Source organism: Pyxicephalus adspersus, chromosome 3 (genome assembly GCF_032062135.1).
Source record: "Pyxicephalus adspersus chromosome 3, UCB_Pads_2.0, whole genome shotgun sequence".
Classification (NCBI taxonomy): domain Eukaryota; kingdom Metazoa; phylum Chordata; class Amphibia; order Anura; family Pyxicephalidae; genus Pyxicephalus; species Pyxicephalus adspersus.
In genome coordinates, this window is record NC_092860.1 from 35781438 (window position 1) to 35800339 (window position 18902).

Below are 18902 nucleotides of genomic sequence, written 5' to 3' on the forward strand. Positions count from 1 at the left end.
ATGGAGGAAAGATCAGGCAGGAATTAGATGTTGGCAGACCAGGATGTTTGTAAGTGCAAAGGCTTCATCTAAGATAGGATATATGAAAGGTGATTGAAGACAACAATGATATTCTGTTTAGTATGTGCTCTCTTTATGAAAAGCCAGTATGGACCTAAGTTTCATGTCTGATAATTGCTATACTTTAGTGATAACTTTTCCTCTTGCAGACCTGCCTCTTCCTCCTTACAGATCTTTCCCCTTAGGACATTTCAAACAAAATGGTTGCTTGTGATTGTGGAGGGTGGGCAATTGAGAAAAAACAAATCATTCATCATAAAACTTTGAGCATAAGAACCTGAGAGCTTCTGACAGATATTCATTTAAAGCAGATTTAAAATATAGTATGTTGCAGCTTTACCAGTTTTGTTGGGTTAGGCACACATACCCCATCCATTCAGGTTTACTTTAATTTTATACTTGTATCTATGGATGGAGCCACAGTTGTCACACAGGCTGGACTTCAAACATTTCTGTCTTTATTGCCAATAATGATGGGTTGATTAGATTTTTTTTGTACACAATAAGGATGTTTTGTGTTTTTTGCAGCTTACGGGAAGTAACTAGGAAACTAGTTTCTATAGTTAGTTTCTGTACTTGCTGACAATGGTCCTAGCCTAAAAATGAAAATGAAAGCCGCACACATAAGGACTTGCAAGCTGCACCTTTTGAAAATTGTTTAAGTTTGAAACCCTTTAACTTTTCAACATCCACCACCAAAAACTGAAGTACTAGGTTTTTGGGTGACATCCAATTAGATCCTGTCACTCTTGAATGCATTTAGCGAATGTTTTGTGGTATTATGTGCTTCACCTTAACAGAAGATTAGCGTTAAAATAGTTTAAAGTAAACATTTTAAAATGAAACCATGTAAAAACCGTCAACTTGCTAATGTAGAAACTATGATAATTTGAAAAATGTGTGGTGAAGGGCTAAGTATACGTACATATTTCTGCTCATCCTTTTTGCTGCAATAGATGGCACAGTATGATCTGTCCTGTCATTGTGCCTAGGACAGCTGCCCAAGGTCTCTGTCCTGGCAGTGATCTTTCCTGGCTTTAATATCAAGTTAAAACTAGATACAAATGTAAAATAAGAAAAGATTCAACCAATGTTGCTTTTGTGCTACTTCTTCCTTTGTGTCCTAAACTAATGTATAACCTGCTGTATGTACAAGGGGTTTTAGAAAAATACACTGAAAAGTCCAATGCAGTGTTTTTCTGTAGGAAGGCATCCTCATTCATATTTGGTTTTGGTTAATAAATACCAGTAAATTGGCTCACCCAGAATCCACAACAAACTAGTGACCGGGTGTACTGCATTCTTTAAAGTACACAGACAAGTGGAAGAAAATAACATAATCCTAGTAGGGGACTTTAAAAATGGTAAGTTTCACCTGATATTTGCAAATATGGTCTTAGAAGTTTTATGTGTGTCAATATTCTTTGTAATAATTACTCGTCTCGTAGGTAAACTTGGATGGGTTTTACAGTTCAGTTCAGTAGAACCTGGCACTTAGTTCAGTCAGTTTAGCATTTAAAAATTAACAGCTTAATGTCAAGATTGCGGCACAAGTTCAATTTATGACATTAATGGCTGCATTCTTCTGCTGAATTTTATTATTTGGGTTCTGGTTGTTGGCATTTGGAAATATGTCATTTATTACTATTGCATAAAAGGGAGTGCCTTTAACTAGTTAATGCAGGGCACATGTCTACATCCTCCTTATTACACTAAATATAGTCAATCTTGTTTTATGTGACTCATGTTTAGTGTTAATGAAACTTACTGCTTAATAGCTTTGTGCCACATTGATAGTGGATTGCTGTGCAATTCTTTAACGTTGGCCCCATATAGCTGCCAAGTGTTGGCTTATGTTTTGGGGGGGGGGGGTTTGGGATGTAAAAGATTAATTTGTCTATCAGTCATCATTATTATTAGGAGTAGTATTATAAAAACAAGATATGTTGAAGATAATGGTATATAAACAAATCCTTTTTTTTGTAGGATGATGATTTTAGTTTTAGGAGAAGAAGGAATGTCCACTGATAAATTGTCTTCTGCTTCTTTGAGTAATGAAATCACATTGCAACAGCTAATACCTTAAAGTGGAGCTTTTGCAAATGCCGCAAACTTACTTGCCAGTGTGCTTAAAAATGTTGTTTGAATTGAAAGTATGGTCATTGCTCTTTTGGCTCTTAGAAAAAACTAATGGGTTCTTAATTAGGATTGCAAAGATTGAACCAGTCTAAGGTATTGTCCTAGAAAAAGTAAGTGGTTGATGTAAAGTCAGAAATAATTTCTTCTCTGCTTATTTGCTCAGAACTGAAAAAATGCCCTTTAAAATTATTATAGCCATTGGATCTGCTTGAAAACCAGGTATTTAGGTTTTCTACTAGATTTAACTACTATTAAACTAAACTACTATGTCCTCCATCTACACTAATACGAGTTAGTGTAGATGGAGGACATGCTTCAGGACCATAAGACTACCAAAGACTAGAGATATATTACACAATTACACTGCTATAAAAGCCTCTTTACCTATGAATTCCCCTAATTTGAATTTTTTACAGCCTATATAAAAATGCTTTTGCTATATTTAAAAATGATCTTTACGATAAAAACAGTATGATAGTGTAAAGAAATAAACCAAACCATTTTTACTACTAGAAGCCAGTCTAAAGAATAATTTTCCCTAACTGGCATATTAAGCAGCAAAGCACAAAATGTGCTAAATGGTGATCATATCCTGGGCCGTAGTCACTAGTGCATTTTGAGCATGTTATTCTGTAAGCCTATTCTTTCTTCGCTACAATGCTGCCGTTTCAAGAGGTGTAGAAGTTGGACAATATCAGCCAGACAACAGCTTGGTGTGATAAGTAGAGTAGTGACAGGGTGAACAGAATGATCACGATCAAGTAATTTATTTATCACCTGTGACTCTTGGCACGCATGTGCGCTCTTGGCATGCCTGTGTTTATATCAGAAAAACTAGTCTGAAAGCTACATGGAGACAGCAAAGATCCCATCTGCCCTGAAAATACTAAGCAGAATAAAGTGTTTGGTGCTCAGGGCAAAATATGACAACTACAGTGGTTGCAAGTAGCTTTATTATATGATGACTTGGTAAGTGTTACAATTTGGCTGAGAAAATCATGGAGGTACTTTTGTACCAAAAATGTACATTTTTGCCTGGAGAGCAACCAAATTAAAAAAAAAAAAGGTTAAAAATATTCTGATAGAGGGATCCATGTGTGAACAGTCATTCTTTCTTTGGCAGGGGTGACATCTCATGCCCTTTCTTTTAACTTATGAAATAGATGTTGGTAATTTGAAACAAGCCACAATACAGTAGAGAACTGGTGGTGGGACTTGGCAGGAAGGAAGGGAGGATATTTTATTAGACACGATAAAATACTGGCTGGAGAAAGCTGAGCCTATTTATAGGCTATATTAACAGTCTTTTCATATTTTGCTAGCTCTGATTGCTAACAGCAAAAATACTGACGTAGAAGAAGCATTGCAATCATTTTGTGCAATGCTTGTAGCCATGTGCTATCTAACTATAAACAAAAACAACCACTTAGTTCTAGAACATGTCAGTGCATCATAATGAATTTAACAAAATACAACTAAAATATGAAAAACTCAGTGTTTTTCCTAATGTTGTATTCAAACACAAAGGAGCAGCCCTTTCCTTTAAGCAACGTTTATTTTATAAAAGTTATCTGTAAGCCTTAAACTTCTTGTTTTCTTCACATATTTGTTGCCATCACCATGTGTTTTAAACACCTTTTAAACTTTGTGTAAACTAAAGCTTGTTGTTTGTTGCACAAAGTTCAGTAATTAATTTTGACCACTGAGGGGCAGTGTATTTACAACACACCATTCTGTGAAATTCTGTAAATGTATATATATATATACACACACACACACACAAAGTGATACCTTGGTATAAGTCCTTAATCCGTTCCAGATCCTTGGACGTATTCCAAACAAATTTTTCCCATAACAAATAAAAGGAAAATGATTAATCTGTTCCCATGAAAAAAAATCCTATTGTATTGGCTATTATACATTGATGTGGCTGTATAAAGTATTTACAAACTGCTTAATACTAAAATACATAAATAAAAAAACAATTGGATGAAAAAAAGGAAAATTTAACCTCACTTTACTGAGAAGAGTTGAGTGCCTTCTGGGATGGTGCTGAGAAGGGAGGAGGAGGAGATGTTATGTAATTCACAGAGAGTTATAGCGCGGGTTGTTCACTGAATGGTAGTAACTGGTATACGGACTCTCGTGGGCAGTTATGGCTTTGTCTCGAGAGAGGTCAATAAGGGTAGTGCGCGGTGTTGGGACTCATTTTTACCCATACAAGTTCTGGGACAAAGGTTGTATACCAAGCAAAATTTTATATTATATATATATATATATATATATATATATATAACCAGAAATGCCTGTATTTGATAGGACTTGTTTGTGCTGTGGTTATTGAAGAAGTATGAAGATATATTTTTATGTATTTGCTGTGTTTACTATTTTTCTGCTGCTGGTGCTTTTGTACCCAGCCGTGGGGCCTGTTCTTTTTTGATCACAGTCTAAAGACTCACGTGTTTGTGTTTTTCAGGGAGGATGTGTAGATTCAGTTAATCAGAGCTTGATTTTGCTGCTTATGACCCTGGGGCAGCAGGATGTTTCCAAAGTCTTGCTTGGACCTTTGTCTCCTTACACGTAAGTTTGCTTTTTGCAATGTGTAACTGCTGATCCAGATAATTCCTTTACAGCCCTTGATTGTGTGTTGTTCAGCCAGGGATGATGGGGAAACATTAGTGTTTGCTTGTTTTTGTTTTGAACCGTAGAACATCATTTTCCAGGCGGAGTCTGAGAATGTGAACTGTCCTTTTCCGGTTATCATGGTACCGGTGCTGTATATGTAATAGGTACAGTACTGTGATAACTGAAGAATGGTGGTGCCATCGAAAGACTGACTGCACTTGGTCTTTGAACAGAATGCAAACCTTTTAGCAAGCATCATGTTGCAACACATCGATATAATAATTTGCTTCTTCCTTTTAAACAAATAGTAGTTTATAATGCCTTTAAATTTATTGTGTGTGTTTTTTTTCCCCCCAATTCTGAAATGTAGTTTTTGATAAGTGACTAAATACATAAAGCTGGCAGAAAGCTGCATAGTGTTGCCAAGTAACTAAAGGAGGGGGTGTTCCTGTTTTGCTGAAATGGGGAATTCATTTTTTCACTCTGTTTTCCTGTGTGTGTTTGGCAGGATTGAGTTTTTGCGGCATTTGAGGAGCTTTTTCCAGATCATGTTTAAAATTGAGAGCAAGACATATGAAGAGCGTAAAGGAGCAGAAAAAGTGCTGTTGACCTGTGTCGGCGTTGGATTTTCCAATCTTAGCAAGACTATAAAATAATATGGCATTTGAGAGCTTCTTTGCAATGTCCCGTTGGCTGTGCTCCCTGTACTAGCTTACTGGGCCCATATTTTCCTGAGACGTTAGAAAGGAAAAAAAAGTCCATATTAGAGATCATCCTGCAATCCCTCCCTAAAAGACTGGTAAAGTGCTGGTAAATATAAAACACAAATTTCCACATACAAAAAGCTAGCCATGTTCATAATAAAAAGAATCCATTTTCTTGTGACAATATCTAATAATAAAAGAAGCTTCATCTTTATTATTTGGTTTGCCCAAATCTCTTCCCTAATTATTTGAGATCTATAGAAAAAAATCTGCTGCTGGCAGCATCTTTTAAAGAGATACAAACTATACTGGGTGTTACGGGCAACAATCCCACAAAACTTTTTGAGGAAAAGGTTTGTGTGTTCAGATTACCTAGCTCCATGCCCCCAGCTTAAAAACTTTTTCTACTTTTATCTGTGTTTCCTTTAAAGAGTTTGCTTCATTACCTTTTCAAAATGTTGTCTGCAAAAATATAAGGCAAAATCTCTCTACAAGTACCCTGGACCGCAGTAAGACCAGACTATCCAAAACTAAAAGAAAAACATAAACATTGGGCCTATTGGCACGGTATTTGTTTTTTTTTTTTTTTTTTTTTTTTAAACAACAAGGGATGCACTCAATTTCTCATTCTTTTGAAGCTGAACTGTTACGGATTTCAAACTACTATATAATACATATAGACTGTTTTTTTAATGGAACACTAATACCCATACAATCTGATCTTGTCGACTTGCACTTCCTCTTCCAGTAGACCTTGTCACCTACAGGAGGTGAAAATGATCAAGATCTAAGGTCTAAGTGTCTCTTCTGTCTGTCCCTATACCTTGCCAAGTTGTGTGTCTAATTCTAAATGGGTGGTCACACAAACAGGGCACTCACCAATGACAGTCATGTGAGAATAACCTCTGTAGAATCACTCCTTTTGTGGCCCCAAATGCTAGCGACAAAGCAGTAATTCCATAGACGCTTGAGTGAGGTCTCTTGGCAATTCGTATGCTGATGATATCAGGATTGATCTTAGATCTGTCTAACTTGGGCAATCTTGATGCTGCCAGAATCAGGATCCACAAAAGACTTTGCTAGTCACTTTATGCAGTCACTCCCTCAACCTTGCTAGTGAATCCAGGGACATCATTGCTAGCAATCATGATTCTGCAGCACTATGGGCTAGAGACGGAGTGATTCCTCAGAGATTAGTAAAATGCTCTCTGACATAACTCTTGACACTGGCAGTGTATAGCAGCAAAATCACATGTGTAGCATGGATCTTACTCTAAGGTATTTGTGACAGAACAGCCACATATATTCCCTTGCTGCCCAATCACATACAAAATTACCAAGGGGTACGTATAGATCCTTGGTAATGTCTTAGAGTTCAGTGATTCACTCTTTTCCTATCCACCAACAAGCACACCCACAACAGAGGTACCATGCTTATTCCATTCAAAAAAATTGTGTTGACTTCTAAGAAGCCAGTTTAAGCATCATCTGCCTTTAAAAGGTCAGTGTGTATTTTTCTACTTTATCAGCTTCTGTTGTGAAAATGGTTCATGTAAAAATGTATTGATTTTTATATACAAAATCATTGAAGGGTTACAAAAGATCTTTTATTGAAAAAAAAAACATTATTTATACTCCTTTTTAACAATATTTTGGCTTGTAAAGTATGTTTTTGTTCAATGATTCACAAACTGTTCTATTACTTACAGCTAATAAAAATCTTTTGTACAAACTTAATCTTAATTAATTTGTTGTTGAGGTATATGAGTGAGAGATTTTTTTTATATATAATATGCTACTAGCCTAACCCACACAAGCCTGATCGATTTTCACACATTAGTCTTTAGAAATTAGGACACAGGATATTAAAAGGTTTCTGTAAGAATACAAATTTGGAAGCTGGTATTGCCAAAATGATTTTAAAAGCTTGGCATCTGCACCTTTGCTGTACTACCTAGTGAGGCACTGACCTGTGCTACCAAAGAATTTGGGAATTTCCACCATGCATGCTTAATCAGCAGTGGTTAGATAAAACTTTTTTTTTTCTTGGCAAATGGCTAAATGCACTGCGTATATTGTATTGTTTTACCTTTTGATAGCTTCATATTACTGTTGAGCAGTTTTATGATTTATGCACTGTCAAGCAGGTGGCAGCCTTTTTTTTCACCTCTTTCTTTTGCATTAAAAAAAAACAAATATCCTTATTATGCTGCCTTGTCCTAATGAATTGTTTATTATAATAGTCTTGAAGAACGTCAATAAATCCAATAGTAAAATCTGAGTACGCTATTTCTTGGCGGCCTGTGCACAGAACCATCAGTGTGTAAACTAAAAAGAACTACCATGCACAATTAGGCTGCCCAAAAACATGCTTGCAACATTTAAGAAACTATAATAACACAACTAGCTTCATTTGTATGTTTGCATTGGAAAATGTTTTTGCAAGATTATTCTAGAAACAATCTTAATGCTTAAAATGTCACTATTCCAAGTTTTTTTTAAGTACATGGCTAATCTTTGTTTTAATAGCTTTTCATATCTGCCTTCATTGTTCCAAAAGAAACTACAAAGCCTAAGTTTTGTGTATGCAAATACTGACTAGAATATAAAATAATGTGTCTGATAACTCATTTTTCCCTTAACTGTTCCCTTTGATATTTTGTTCCAGCCTATTGTACTACAAAACTGTATTTTCTGTTGTACAGTATGTAATGTTGATAGCAGGCTGAGATTGATGGCCTTCTGCTGTGGTGCCTCAAGAGGTGTTGTCATACACTCTAGGCCCAGCCAAGAAGTGACAATAATTCTCAATTTCTTAATTTCCTTTTTTACATAGATGTGAGTTATAAGTTAATGACTTTAAAAAAAAAAAAAAGCTAGATGAGGATAGGCTTTGCTTGTAATTACCATTTGATGCAAAAACAGGTAAAAATAGTTATACTTAGAGGAACTAAACACAAAATAGCCTAAAAAAAATAAAAATACACTTACCTTCAATCTCGCAGGGCAATCCGATCCATCCGGAGGTCTCTTCCATTGGGTCCCGCGTCGTCCCAGCAACCGCTGGCGCTCTGGGTGCCGCCATTTTGTCTCTCCTTACTGGTTCTTCTTCCTACATCACTTGACCCAGGAGTGGGATGGGGTGACGTAGGTTGGAAAAAAATCCTTCCCCCTCCCCACTAAAAGGCTCCTTTTGCGGATGCTCTGGCATGCACAGAAGGAGCACCCAAGAGCCTGTTAATAATGCCTGTTATCCTCCGTTACTAAATAGGGTTAAAGAAAGCAACACCCCTCCCCCCTTTTCTTTTTAACATGGTACCTAAAGATTAGATAGAAACTCAATTTTTTATCACAGTCAGTCCTTTCCTGTTTTTATTGCTTGTGCTAATGCCCCCAAGACAGGAAGAAAGGAGAAATCTTACTACTTCGGTCAGTCAGCAATAAAACCCTAACTCCTTCAAATCTAGAAAGTTGGGTGGTAAGGTGACAATGTAATAAGGTGTCAGAAAAAGTCATCCCGGTCTTTAAAAAAAAAAAAACTTACCTGCACTATTTTAAAGTTGAGCTTAGAAGTATCTGCAACCTAGAGGAACAGTGGCATTACTCCTCTGGTCATGTGACTGTGCTTGGGCCAAGCATTGGCTGCTAACTCCAGGCACAATCGGGGAGGAGCAAGCCACATATTTGTTTGTGAACTGGAAGTGTCAGAAATGGAGGGTAAGGGCCACATGGGCAAGATAACTGTGTTTCTTTAAGTATTTCAGAGGTTAGTGATTGTTAAAGGTTGTGCCTAATACCATATTTTGGGATGTGCCTGCACAGTAGTATTGGTTATTTGGCTCTTGTAAATGCTTTTTGACTTACCTTAAATCTGGATGTTTTGGACAATAAATGTAGTTTTACTTCATTTCAAATTTTTTTTCTTCCTTACACAACAAAGAATTTTTAGTTCCCACACAGAACTTTTATGTGAGAAATTAATAGGATTTTCCCATACTTTCATTCAACTCCTTATTTGGTGTGGTAACATTTCTCAAAAATAAATATATGCACTCAGTGGAGATTTTATTAGATACATCTGCTCTTTAATCAAAATATACAGTCTATCATGTGATTGCAAAATATTACAATGGGAAAGATCTAAGAAAAGTTTACGACCAATTAATTGACTGTGCTAGTATTGGTGTGTGCAGAAAATGGTATGTTCAAAAAAAAGAAAAAAAAGTCAACTGCTTTAATATTCTTTACAATAGTGCTGTAGAGAAGGACTCTTCAAGCTTTGTAAAGGAAGGACTACCAGAGGTCCCAACCTTTCGGACCTAACGGACCACTATAGTCATGATTTTAAATCCTGCGGACCATTATTATGAATTTTTTTTAAAAAAAAGATAAATACATTTGTAAAATAATGGTGCCTGACAAGGACTGTGGGGTTCTGATTCATTGATCAGCTCACCAGTAAGTGAAGTATTAGTATTGTTACTAATATCATTAGTTGCATTATCTTTGGTATTACTAAAGAAATGCAAAATTTGTGTTTGCTTTTTCTCACTCCTAAAAAAAAAACTGCAAATGTTTAAAAATGTATGTGTGGATCACCAAAATTTGCTCGCGGACCACTAGTTGGCAACCACTGGTCTAGACAGTAGCATAAGACTGCTATTTTCCACCCAAACCCCCCATAAAAGGCTATAGAAAAAATGAAATGAAAATTGGGCAACCCTTTTTAGAACTTAAGCTATATTTTGAATGTAGTACCTCAATATTATTTCCCAGCATAAATTGCAGCCTTACATTGGTTTAGATAAAATCACATTTTTTGCAGACTATATACAGCTTTTCTCAGGAGGGAAACTAAATGCTGCCCTGGGGAGTTCCAGAGCTAGCTGTGACACCAGTAAAGCAGAAATGTATTCAGAATTTTTCCTATTAGTTTACTAAACATCCAATAAGGGTAAATAATACAGCTATGTGCTGTATTGGCTTTTATTGGTAGAATGATTTGCATGTGAATGGGATGTAGGCAAAACATGGCAGGACTGCAGAGGTAGTGACACATATGTGAAATACGTAAAAAGGGAAGAAAAAGCAGGCTTTTAAGGCAGATTATCTTCAAAGAAAAAAAAAAATTCATAAGGTGCAAATATGGTTCTAGTTGATATTTGCATTAGTCCTTGCAATCTCAAATCACCCAAGTGACTTCAGTTATGCAAAAGTAATATTGATTTCAATTACCGGTACTTTTTATTTGGGGGCGCCAAGATATTTATGGATGCACTGGTTAAAGTCTGCCCGGGCATGCCAAACCATCCTTACCCCTGTTTGGGCACTGGCTAACTGCCAATGTCTACGGCTAGCAAGATCAGAACTATGACGGCTTCGACATAAAGCTAGTGAAGGTGGCGCTAGGGAACTATCATTCAAAATACTTCTTATCGTAGTAAATGAAAACCCCCCAGGAGGCAGTGTTTTAACTCCCAGAATAGATAGGATCAACCCGAAGTAGGGCGGAAGTTTCTAACCCGCCTGTATTCATTTTGTGACTGCACATATGAGGTAACTCTTATAGACAACACTACAGGTTGAGGGCGGAAGTTCCCACACTACACGTCCACACACCAGTGAACGAGCGGAAGCTCCTGCCCCCAACATATCAATCAACTTTCTGCGCAAGAGTATGGTTTCTATGCACACGCAGTACCCAATTAGACTTCATCGATTAGCTACATTCTCTCGTTCTGCAGTTACTATGTAATCTCTATACATCAACTAACTTTTGCCTCATCGTTCCATGAAAATACAAAAACATAGTTTTATAATGCAACAACATATACAATTACACATAATTCACCTGAGAACTTGTTCAACACAGATTTACTCTTCAGAAGTGTTTCAGGCACTTGCTTTTCCATTTGTGGCTCTCCCGTCTCCCGTTGCAGAAACCAGCAGTAGTTGCCCATCATGTTTGGGTTGCACTTACCTTGAAATCTTGTTTCCATAACAGAAATGTCTTGGCGGAACCTCCCCCCTTGTTCATCACTTACATCACCCAAATTTAGTGTGAAGAAGTCCAGATGGGAATGTAAGACATGAATTTTGAGTGACATTCGGCAGCCAAGTTGATGGTATGCTGTTAGCATGTTGTTCACGAGAAAGTTTTGTGTATCTAGCATAAATAAATCCCAAGCAGCAAATTCAAGTGGGTTGAGTTTGTCTCTTTCCTTCAGATACTGAAAACCCATACCATCACAATCCACTGCAACAACAGTTTTTTAATAATCCAAGTTTAATAGGAAGTGGCGCAAGGTAAACTTTCTGTGGATCAATGTTTGATTTATGCTTCACGTTGAACTGGCCAACAGTGTGTTCATGTCTGGTTGGCCATTCCTTGGCATGGTTGCTGTCATCACGACTGTTCCACAGGCACAGAAAGTACATATATTTTGTATATCCCAACTGCACACAGGGAAGGAGTGCCACCACAAACATTCCACTTGTGTTCTGAATAGTTATTCAATTTCAAAATGACCTCCATGGATTCGTATGTCTCATTCATTCCCTCAGCATGAGCAGGAAGAACAGAAGGTTTTTTTGTTACCTTTATGCTGCAATACAGCTTTCAAACTTACTTTACTTGGGTGTATGAACAATCTCTACTGCTCTGGAATGTATTCCCATCCTAACTCCATTATCAGACCGTTCACGTCGGTATTATTATTCAGTATTTATATAGCGCTATCATAATACACAGCACTGTACAAAGTCGATAATCATGTCATTAACTGTCCCTCAAAGGAGCTCACAATCTAACGTCCCTATGTCATTAATGTAGTCTAAGGTCAATTTTGAGGGGAAACCAATTAACCTTACTGCATGTTTTTGGAATGTGGGAGGAAACCAGAGTACCCAGAGAAAACCCATGCAGAATCTGCAAACTCCATGCAGATAGTGTCCTGGCCAAGATTTGAACCTGGGACCTAGCGCTGCAAAGGCAAGTGTGCTACATCTGAGCCATTGTGCTGCTGGTACAGAAGCAAATGTCGTTTTCCAGCTTGTAAAACTTTGTGTCACGATCATGAAAGTGTGAAGTTGTCCTTCCTTTTTGTAGTATCTTGTGGCACTGGTTTCAGAGCATGTTCAAAATCAGGATAGACAATTTTTGACTTAGTCTTCTTCAAAAACCCCGAAATTTTACTCATACAGAAGTAGCAGTCCGAGTTATGGTCTTTTGGCTCACACCAAACCATAGGCAAAGCAAAAGGCATTTCATTCCTTTTCCCAATCAACCATTGTGTTAGGCCAACGTAACACACCTGACAGCAGATATGAGGTGCCCAGCTTTTATCCTGATCTCCAGTTTCACATCCAAAGTAATACTTGTAAGCAAATCTCACCCTCTTGGTTAGGTTCTTGCGTTGATCACATGGGGTATATTTGCCACAAATGTACCAAATATTGTCCAGTTTATTACCACAGCTGCGCCTACTCATCTTTAGCTCAAAACAGACTCACTATCCAATAAGATGGTTTCACACTAGAAACGGGCCTATGGTTCATCCCGCCCTATATACCTATTTCTGACATCAGCTCACTGACTTGCCCAGCCACTGCTGGAACATGCATGCCACCAGAGTATGTGATTCAGAGGCGGCAGGCATAGTGGTAGCTGCAACGGTTATAATGTTCCCATGTAAAAATACATTACCCAATTACCGGCCATTTGAACAGCTATAGCACCCCTGGGTGAGGTACGTCCCCTAGTGGTTGAAAATATTTCAACTTATATGGTACATTGCTTAGGATTACTTCAGTTTATTTACTAATTAATTTGCTTTTCAGACCCACATAGTGATATCGGCTGAGAAATATTGGATGTGTGTATGTAACTTTAGTCTTTCTTTAATTGATATTTATTTACCAATACCATGCCATAGTCAACTCACAAAATCAACATTATTTGCTTTTAATGGATTTTCTCTACTGAAATGCAAATCTGAACAGTAAGTGTTCTCATTTTCATATATATATATATATATATATATATATATTATATATATATATATATATATATATTGATTCCGTAAGAAACCAAGTTCCTATGTATATGACAATTCTTTATCGTATACAAGTTTAAACAATGTTCTAGCCATTCACTGTAAATGCTGTCAAAGGTTTGTTAAAAAATTGGTATTGAGCAATTTTATTTTCATAACTGTATTCATTGATTTTTTATAGTTTGTAATTCTACTTTCCAAATCCCCTGAGAAAGCCTGAATGGGCGAAACGCGTCAGGAAAGAAGACATGTTTATATCTATTTGGCAAATTAAGTTCAGTGCTTACCTTCAATGTATCTCAATGTATGTAGCACAGGGGTGTCAAACTCAAATACACAGTGGGCCAAAATTAAAAACATGGATAAAGTCGTGGGCCAACCTTGAAATTTTTTGAAAAAATTGAGGAAGTTTTTCCTACTCATTGGGAAAGATATAAAACCTTGATGCAATCACAACCGGCATCATCAGATAACAGCAGGCTACGCACAGCCTGAGACACAGGCATATGACACAAGGCTATGGGTCGCCAAGAAGCCCCTGTAACTCCAAAAGCCTCCTGGCACCTCCCACGTGTAGCTGAGAGGGAGTGCTGGAAATGCCAGACGCAGCCAGTGCGGGGCTAAATTTTATGATTGGCCCACTGCTGGAACGCCCTCCTCATTGAAATAGCACCACTGCTACAACTCCTGGCATTACTTGCGTATAAGTGTGGGCCCATGCATAGGCAGAGAGCCCGCTGGTCTAAAGACGCGAGAGATGCTGGGAATTGTAGTAGCGGCGCTATTTTAATGCAGCGGAGGGCCAGCTGCAGTTCATGTTTAGGATTCCTTTGGGGGACAAAAAAATGGACGTTGCGGGCCAGAGTTTGACACCCCTGCTTTAGTATGTTAACGCCTCTTTGTGTTTGTTTATATTTCTTTTATTGATTATTATTAAAGTAAAGATTTTCATCTGTCAACTACAGTGCCATTCAAAGGCCTACTTTTTTCTTTCCTACTATAATATACAACTATATAGTATCCCTCCAGTGAACAACCCCTATTTTTCATTTGACAGCTATATCAATACAACTTTTTAACAAAACTGCTGCTGATGTGGCTTTAAAAAAACATCCCTCAACATTGAAACACATTGAAACACAGTTCTATTGAAGGAATTGGGGAGGGAACACATATGTAAAAATGCCATTTTGCTCCTATGTAATGCATGATGCATTTTTATTAGTGAAAAATGCCACACTCTCTACATAATTGTGGTTTGGGAGAAGTTTTAGAGCTCATTCTCTGGGACCCAATGTTGTAAGTTACAACTCGTACTATAATTACTTTCAAAGTATTATACCTTTTAAGTGAACGTAAAGTGTATCTCCAAGCAAAAACATTATGAATATATATATATATATATATATATATGTTTTATTGCTAGAGTGGGCATGGGTTAGAGCCTCTGTCAAGACTTAATTACTGTCTGTGTACCGAATAAAAAGCTTTACCCCTACGTTACTGAGAAGGAAAGCAGGGGAAAATTCAATGTTTTAAGCTGCGTCGGCCAGATATCGGGCGAGAATCTGGCGTGTGTACAGTCGGCGTCGTTCATCGTCCGTGGATCCGCCCTGGCGGATCCACGAATGATGAACGACGAGCGATCCTAATGCAAGGGAAGGGGGACAGCGCGCAGCAGGGTGCCGCTCCGTCGCTCTCCCCCTCCCCTCTCCATAGAGCAGAACGGTGCTGTATGTGGAGCACTCGTTCATGCATAGTGTAGTCCTTTGTTTTTGGAAAGGATCGTGAAAGATCCTTTCCAACGACAATAATTGCACGTGTGTACGCAGCTTTAGAGTTGCTCCCAGTACAGGAGATAAGTGGGCATTTTCCTGAGTGTACTTCCCCGAGTATAACTGAGAGAAATCCCTCATTATGCTCCTATCTCCCGTCTTTTCGATAGCACAGACAGCAAACAAAAATCCTGGAAGGATTTTGAACCCTTACCTCTCTACTCTATGCAAGCTTAAAAACAAAGTTTTGCCTTTAATTAGGCAGTAGACATAATGTGACCCCCCTCCCCTCCCCTTTGAAAAATCACAGCACATTGATTTTAGTATAGTTTCCCTTTGTTACATAGGTTGAAAAAAACACAAATCCATTGACTTTAACCACAAGGAAAAAATACACAAAAACCTATAAACGCTGTTATTCAAGTAGTTCAGCCACATTAAGGCAAAAAAAATCTTTAAAAACATGAGCTTGTTAAAGGATTACTTTAAGTTCTGTATCTGTACAGACAAAAAACTACACAAATGGTGTCACAACTTTTCCAAGTCTGAAAATAGTAATAATATGAATAATGTTTGCTCGACAGACAAATGAGTCAAGCATTCAGCTTAAAACCCCTTTTTTTTCATTCAACAAAGCAAGGTACTTAGACTTTCAGAACAAATCATTTGTAGTCATAGGGGATTTTAATGCCAGTTCCTACATGTTCTTAAAAAAAGTACAGACTTTTTCTGTTATACTAGTTGTATTTTTCCTTCCTATATTATAAGGAACAAGAAAGATTTGATTATTATAACTAAATACACCACAACTTAGGTTAGCTAAAGAAGAAAAATATAAACTGTTGGATTTTGTCTTGTCAAGAGAAAATTGTTTAGGAATTTGTACCTTTTGGTAAAACAGTCCCCCCCCCCAGTGTAGCTACCAATCAAAATATTTACCTACTTTAATCCTGCTATCTTTGTTTGAGACCCTGCCTTTACACCCTTTTCAATTAAAATATTGCCTCATGTAAGGAAATATTAGTTTGATGTATATCAAATGTATTACACAGTGTTAGGCTATTCGTTCTACAAGCAAACTGCAGGAGCTTTCCTTAATCCTAAAATCCATCAATGCCCTAAAATGCAACATTGATTGTAATCTCTTTTGGGCTGAGTCCTCTCCTCTTCCTGTGTCACTGTCTGTATTAGTCTGTCATTTGCATATATATATATATATATATATATATATATATATATATATATACACCATTAGTGGTCTGGCAGTACTAAGTACTCTGGCACCCCCATCCATGTCTGATGTTTGCCTCTCCCCTATCCCTCCCCCTTTCCTTCCTAGGCCATCCTTCAACAACTTCTTTTTCCTACCTACTAGAAAACCCCACTTCTGTCAGTGCCTTTTTTTCTTTTTTCCTTCTTTCTCCTTTGATATTGTATAATGCTTATGATTTTTAGTGAGGCGCTAATTCTGACCAAAAACCCTGATGGTCCTTTAGATGACAACGTCATGAGCTTTTCTGTTCATCCTTCCTGCTAAGAAGTAGCAGGTGGAATGTAAGTACAGTGGTACTTACAGTGGTTAGTTAGTAAAAACAAAAAACACAATCGCAATAAAGCACAGCAATCACTGGAGACGCAGTCAGAGGTGTTTACTAGCTTACTGAGACTGTGGTAGCCTGAGTGACGTGAGACAAGACAAGGAGAGATGAGCAGAGACAAAACGAGGCAAGATGTTACTTTGTTGTAATTTCGTATCATTTCGAAGCTCATTTTGGTTTCAGAAACAACATTTCATCCACATTTTTTTTTGTAACCCGAAGATTCTGTAACAAGATACTGATTCTGTAACAAGAGGTACCACTGTATTTTGATTTTACCTTTATTAGATTAATTAGGATAGTGCCCTTTGTTCTAACTTTTGGTTAATCCTAAATAATGTTTTGATGTACAGTATGATTTGACAAGTTACAATATTTGTTTTCTACATTTGATTATTAGATTTTGGACTCGTTGCTTTTTTTTTATTCTTTTTTTTCCACTTTTTTCTTGTAATAATAAATTATTAAAAAGAAAATCTTGCCCTGTGTCTTGCTATTATTGTGTAACATGGTTTGTATAGTCATGAGAAAAGAGAGTATATCCTTTGGTAATTCTAGGGTTTTGAGTATCAGGACATAAGAAACATCTGGTACTTTGCAGGTCCTAAAATATACCTTAAAATACAGCCTCAGACGAACAACAACATATGGCATATTAGAAAGTGTGAATATTTATTTAAAAAAAATGAAGAAGCAATGAATAATTAAAGCGTACCTAAACTTACAATTTTCACTTTACATAAAAGGCCAGACAACCCTAAAAAGGCACAGCACTGCCCCCTTAATTTTTGATCAGTGATTGAGAGCGCAGAGCCTCTGGGGATACCTACCTCATCAAAAGGGAAAAAAATTGCCGATCTCACGCATGCACAGTGAGATCAGCAAGTTTTTTTCCTAATTTACGGCACCCGATCTTGCACCTGTGTCAGGTGACGAAGGAAGAAGAAGCCGAAAGAAGAGAAGATGGCGGCGCCTGGCTTGGTGGCCCAAAGATGGATACCGGGACAACGTGGGACCCAATGGAAGAAACCTCCCAACTGATGGACTGCTCTGCAAAGTTGAAGGTAAATGTGATTTTATTTTTTTTGTTTTGGGTTTACACTCTTGCAGCTCTTATGAATTAAGAGGGTATGTTGATGCCAATTGCAAGTGTGACCACCTCTATAAAGTAAAAGTATTGGCAACATTTTCTGCAAGGTGTTTGCATGTTCTCCCCATGTTCATGTGGATTTCCTCAGGGCACTCTGGTTCCCCACCACACCTCCAAAAACATGCATTTAAGTTAATTGCCTCCCTCAGAAACTGTATTTGGTATGTGTGGAAATTATAATGCACAATAAAAAACAAAATGAATTGCTGACTTTTGGGCTGATTGACTGTACAATATGGATGTGAGAATATTATTAAGAATAAAGCTAATAATAAGTAAAAGGATCTATCACAGTGAAAAGCATTCAAGACAGATGCCATTCTTCTGGGTTGTGGATGTCCTAGCAAAGTCATCCCAAGGTCCGACTGTTCACAAATGTGCAGAAAAAAAAAACAAAAACGTAATATGTTTGGAACAGCACAATGCCTCTGAACAAACCATAGGTGGAAATGTTCAGTCATAATGCACAGCATATCAGCACAAACACCTCCACCTGTTAGGCACAGTGATGGAGGGGTGATGATCCCAAGTTCATCCGTGAATCTACAACAGAACAGCTGAAAAAGAAAAGAATCAAGGTTTTGACAATGCCTAGGCAAACACCAGACAAGGAAATAGTTTAGAACTTTGTGAAGTTTGATTCTATTTTGATTTGCAACCTATATCCCTGCAATATAGTACGGGCCTGATTTATCAAAGCTCTCCAAGACTAGAGACGATAGATTGTAATGGGAGAACCTGAGTGATCCAGAAAACCTGGAATAGATCTGGTCCATGATTGAAAAAATTTGCCAAAT

General features: G+C 37.5%; 1 protein-coding gene across 1 annotated transcript in view; it reads left to right on the forward strand.

The window, feature by feature from the left end:
* RCL1 (RNA terminal phosphate cyclase like 1) overlaps window positions 1–7265 on the forward strand; it is a 21423-nt gene extending 14158 nt beyond the window's left edge. The window contains exons 8-9 of the mRNA XM_072404219.1: window positions 4676–4779; window positions 5333–7265. Coding sequence (XP_072260320.1) covers window positions 4676–4779; window positions 5333–5480 — 252 coding nt within the window. The 3' untranslated portion in view covers window positions 5481–7265. The remainder of the gene's footprint in view (window positions 1–4675; window positions 4780–5332) is intronic.
* The last annotated feature ends 11637 nt before the right edge of the window (window positions 7266–18902 follow it).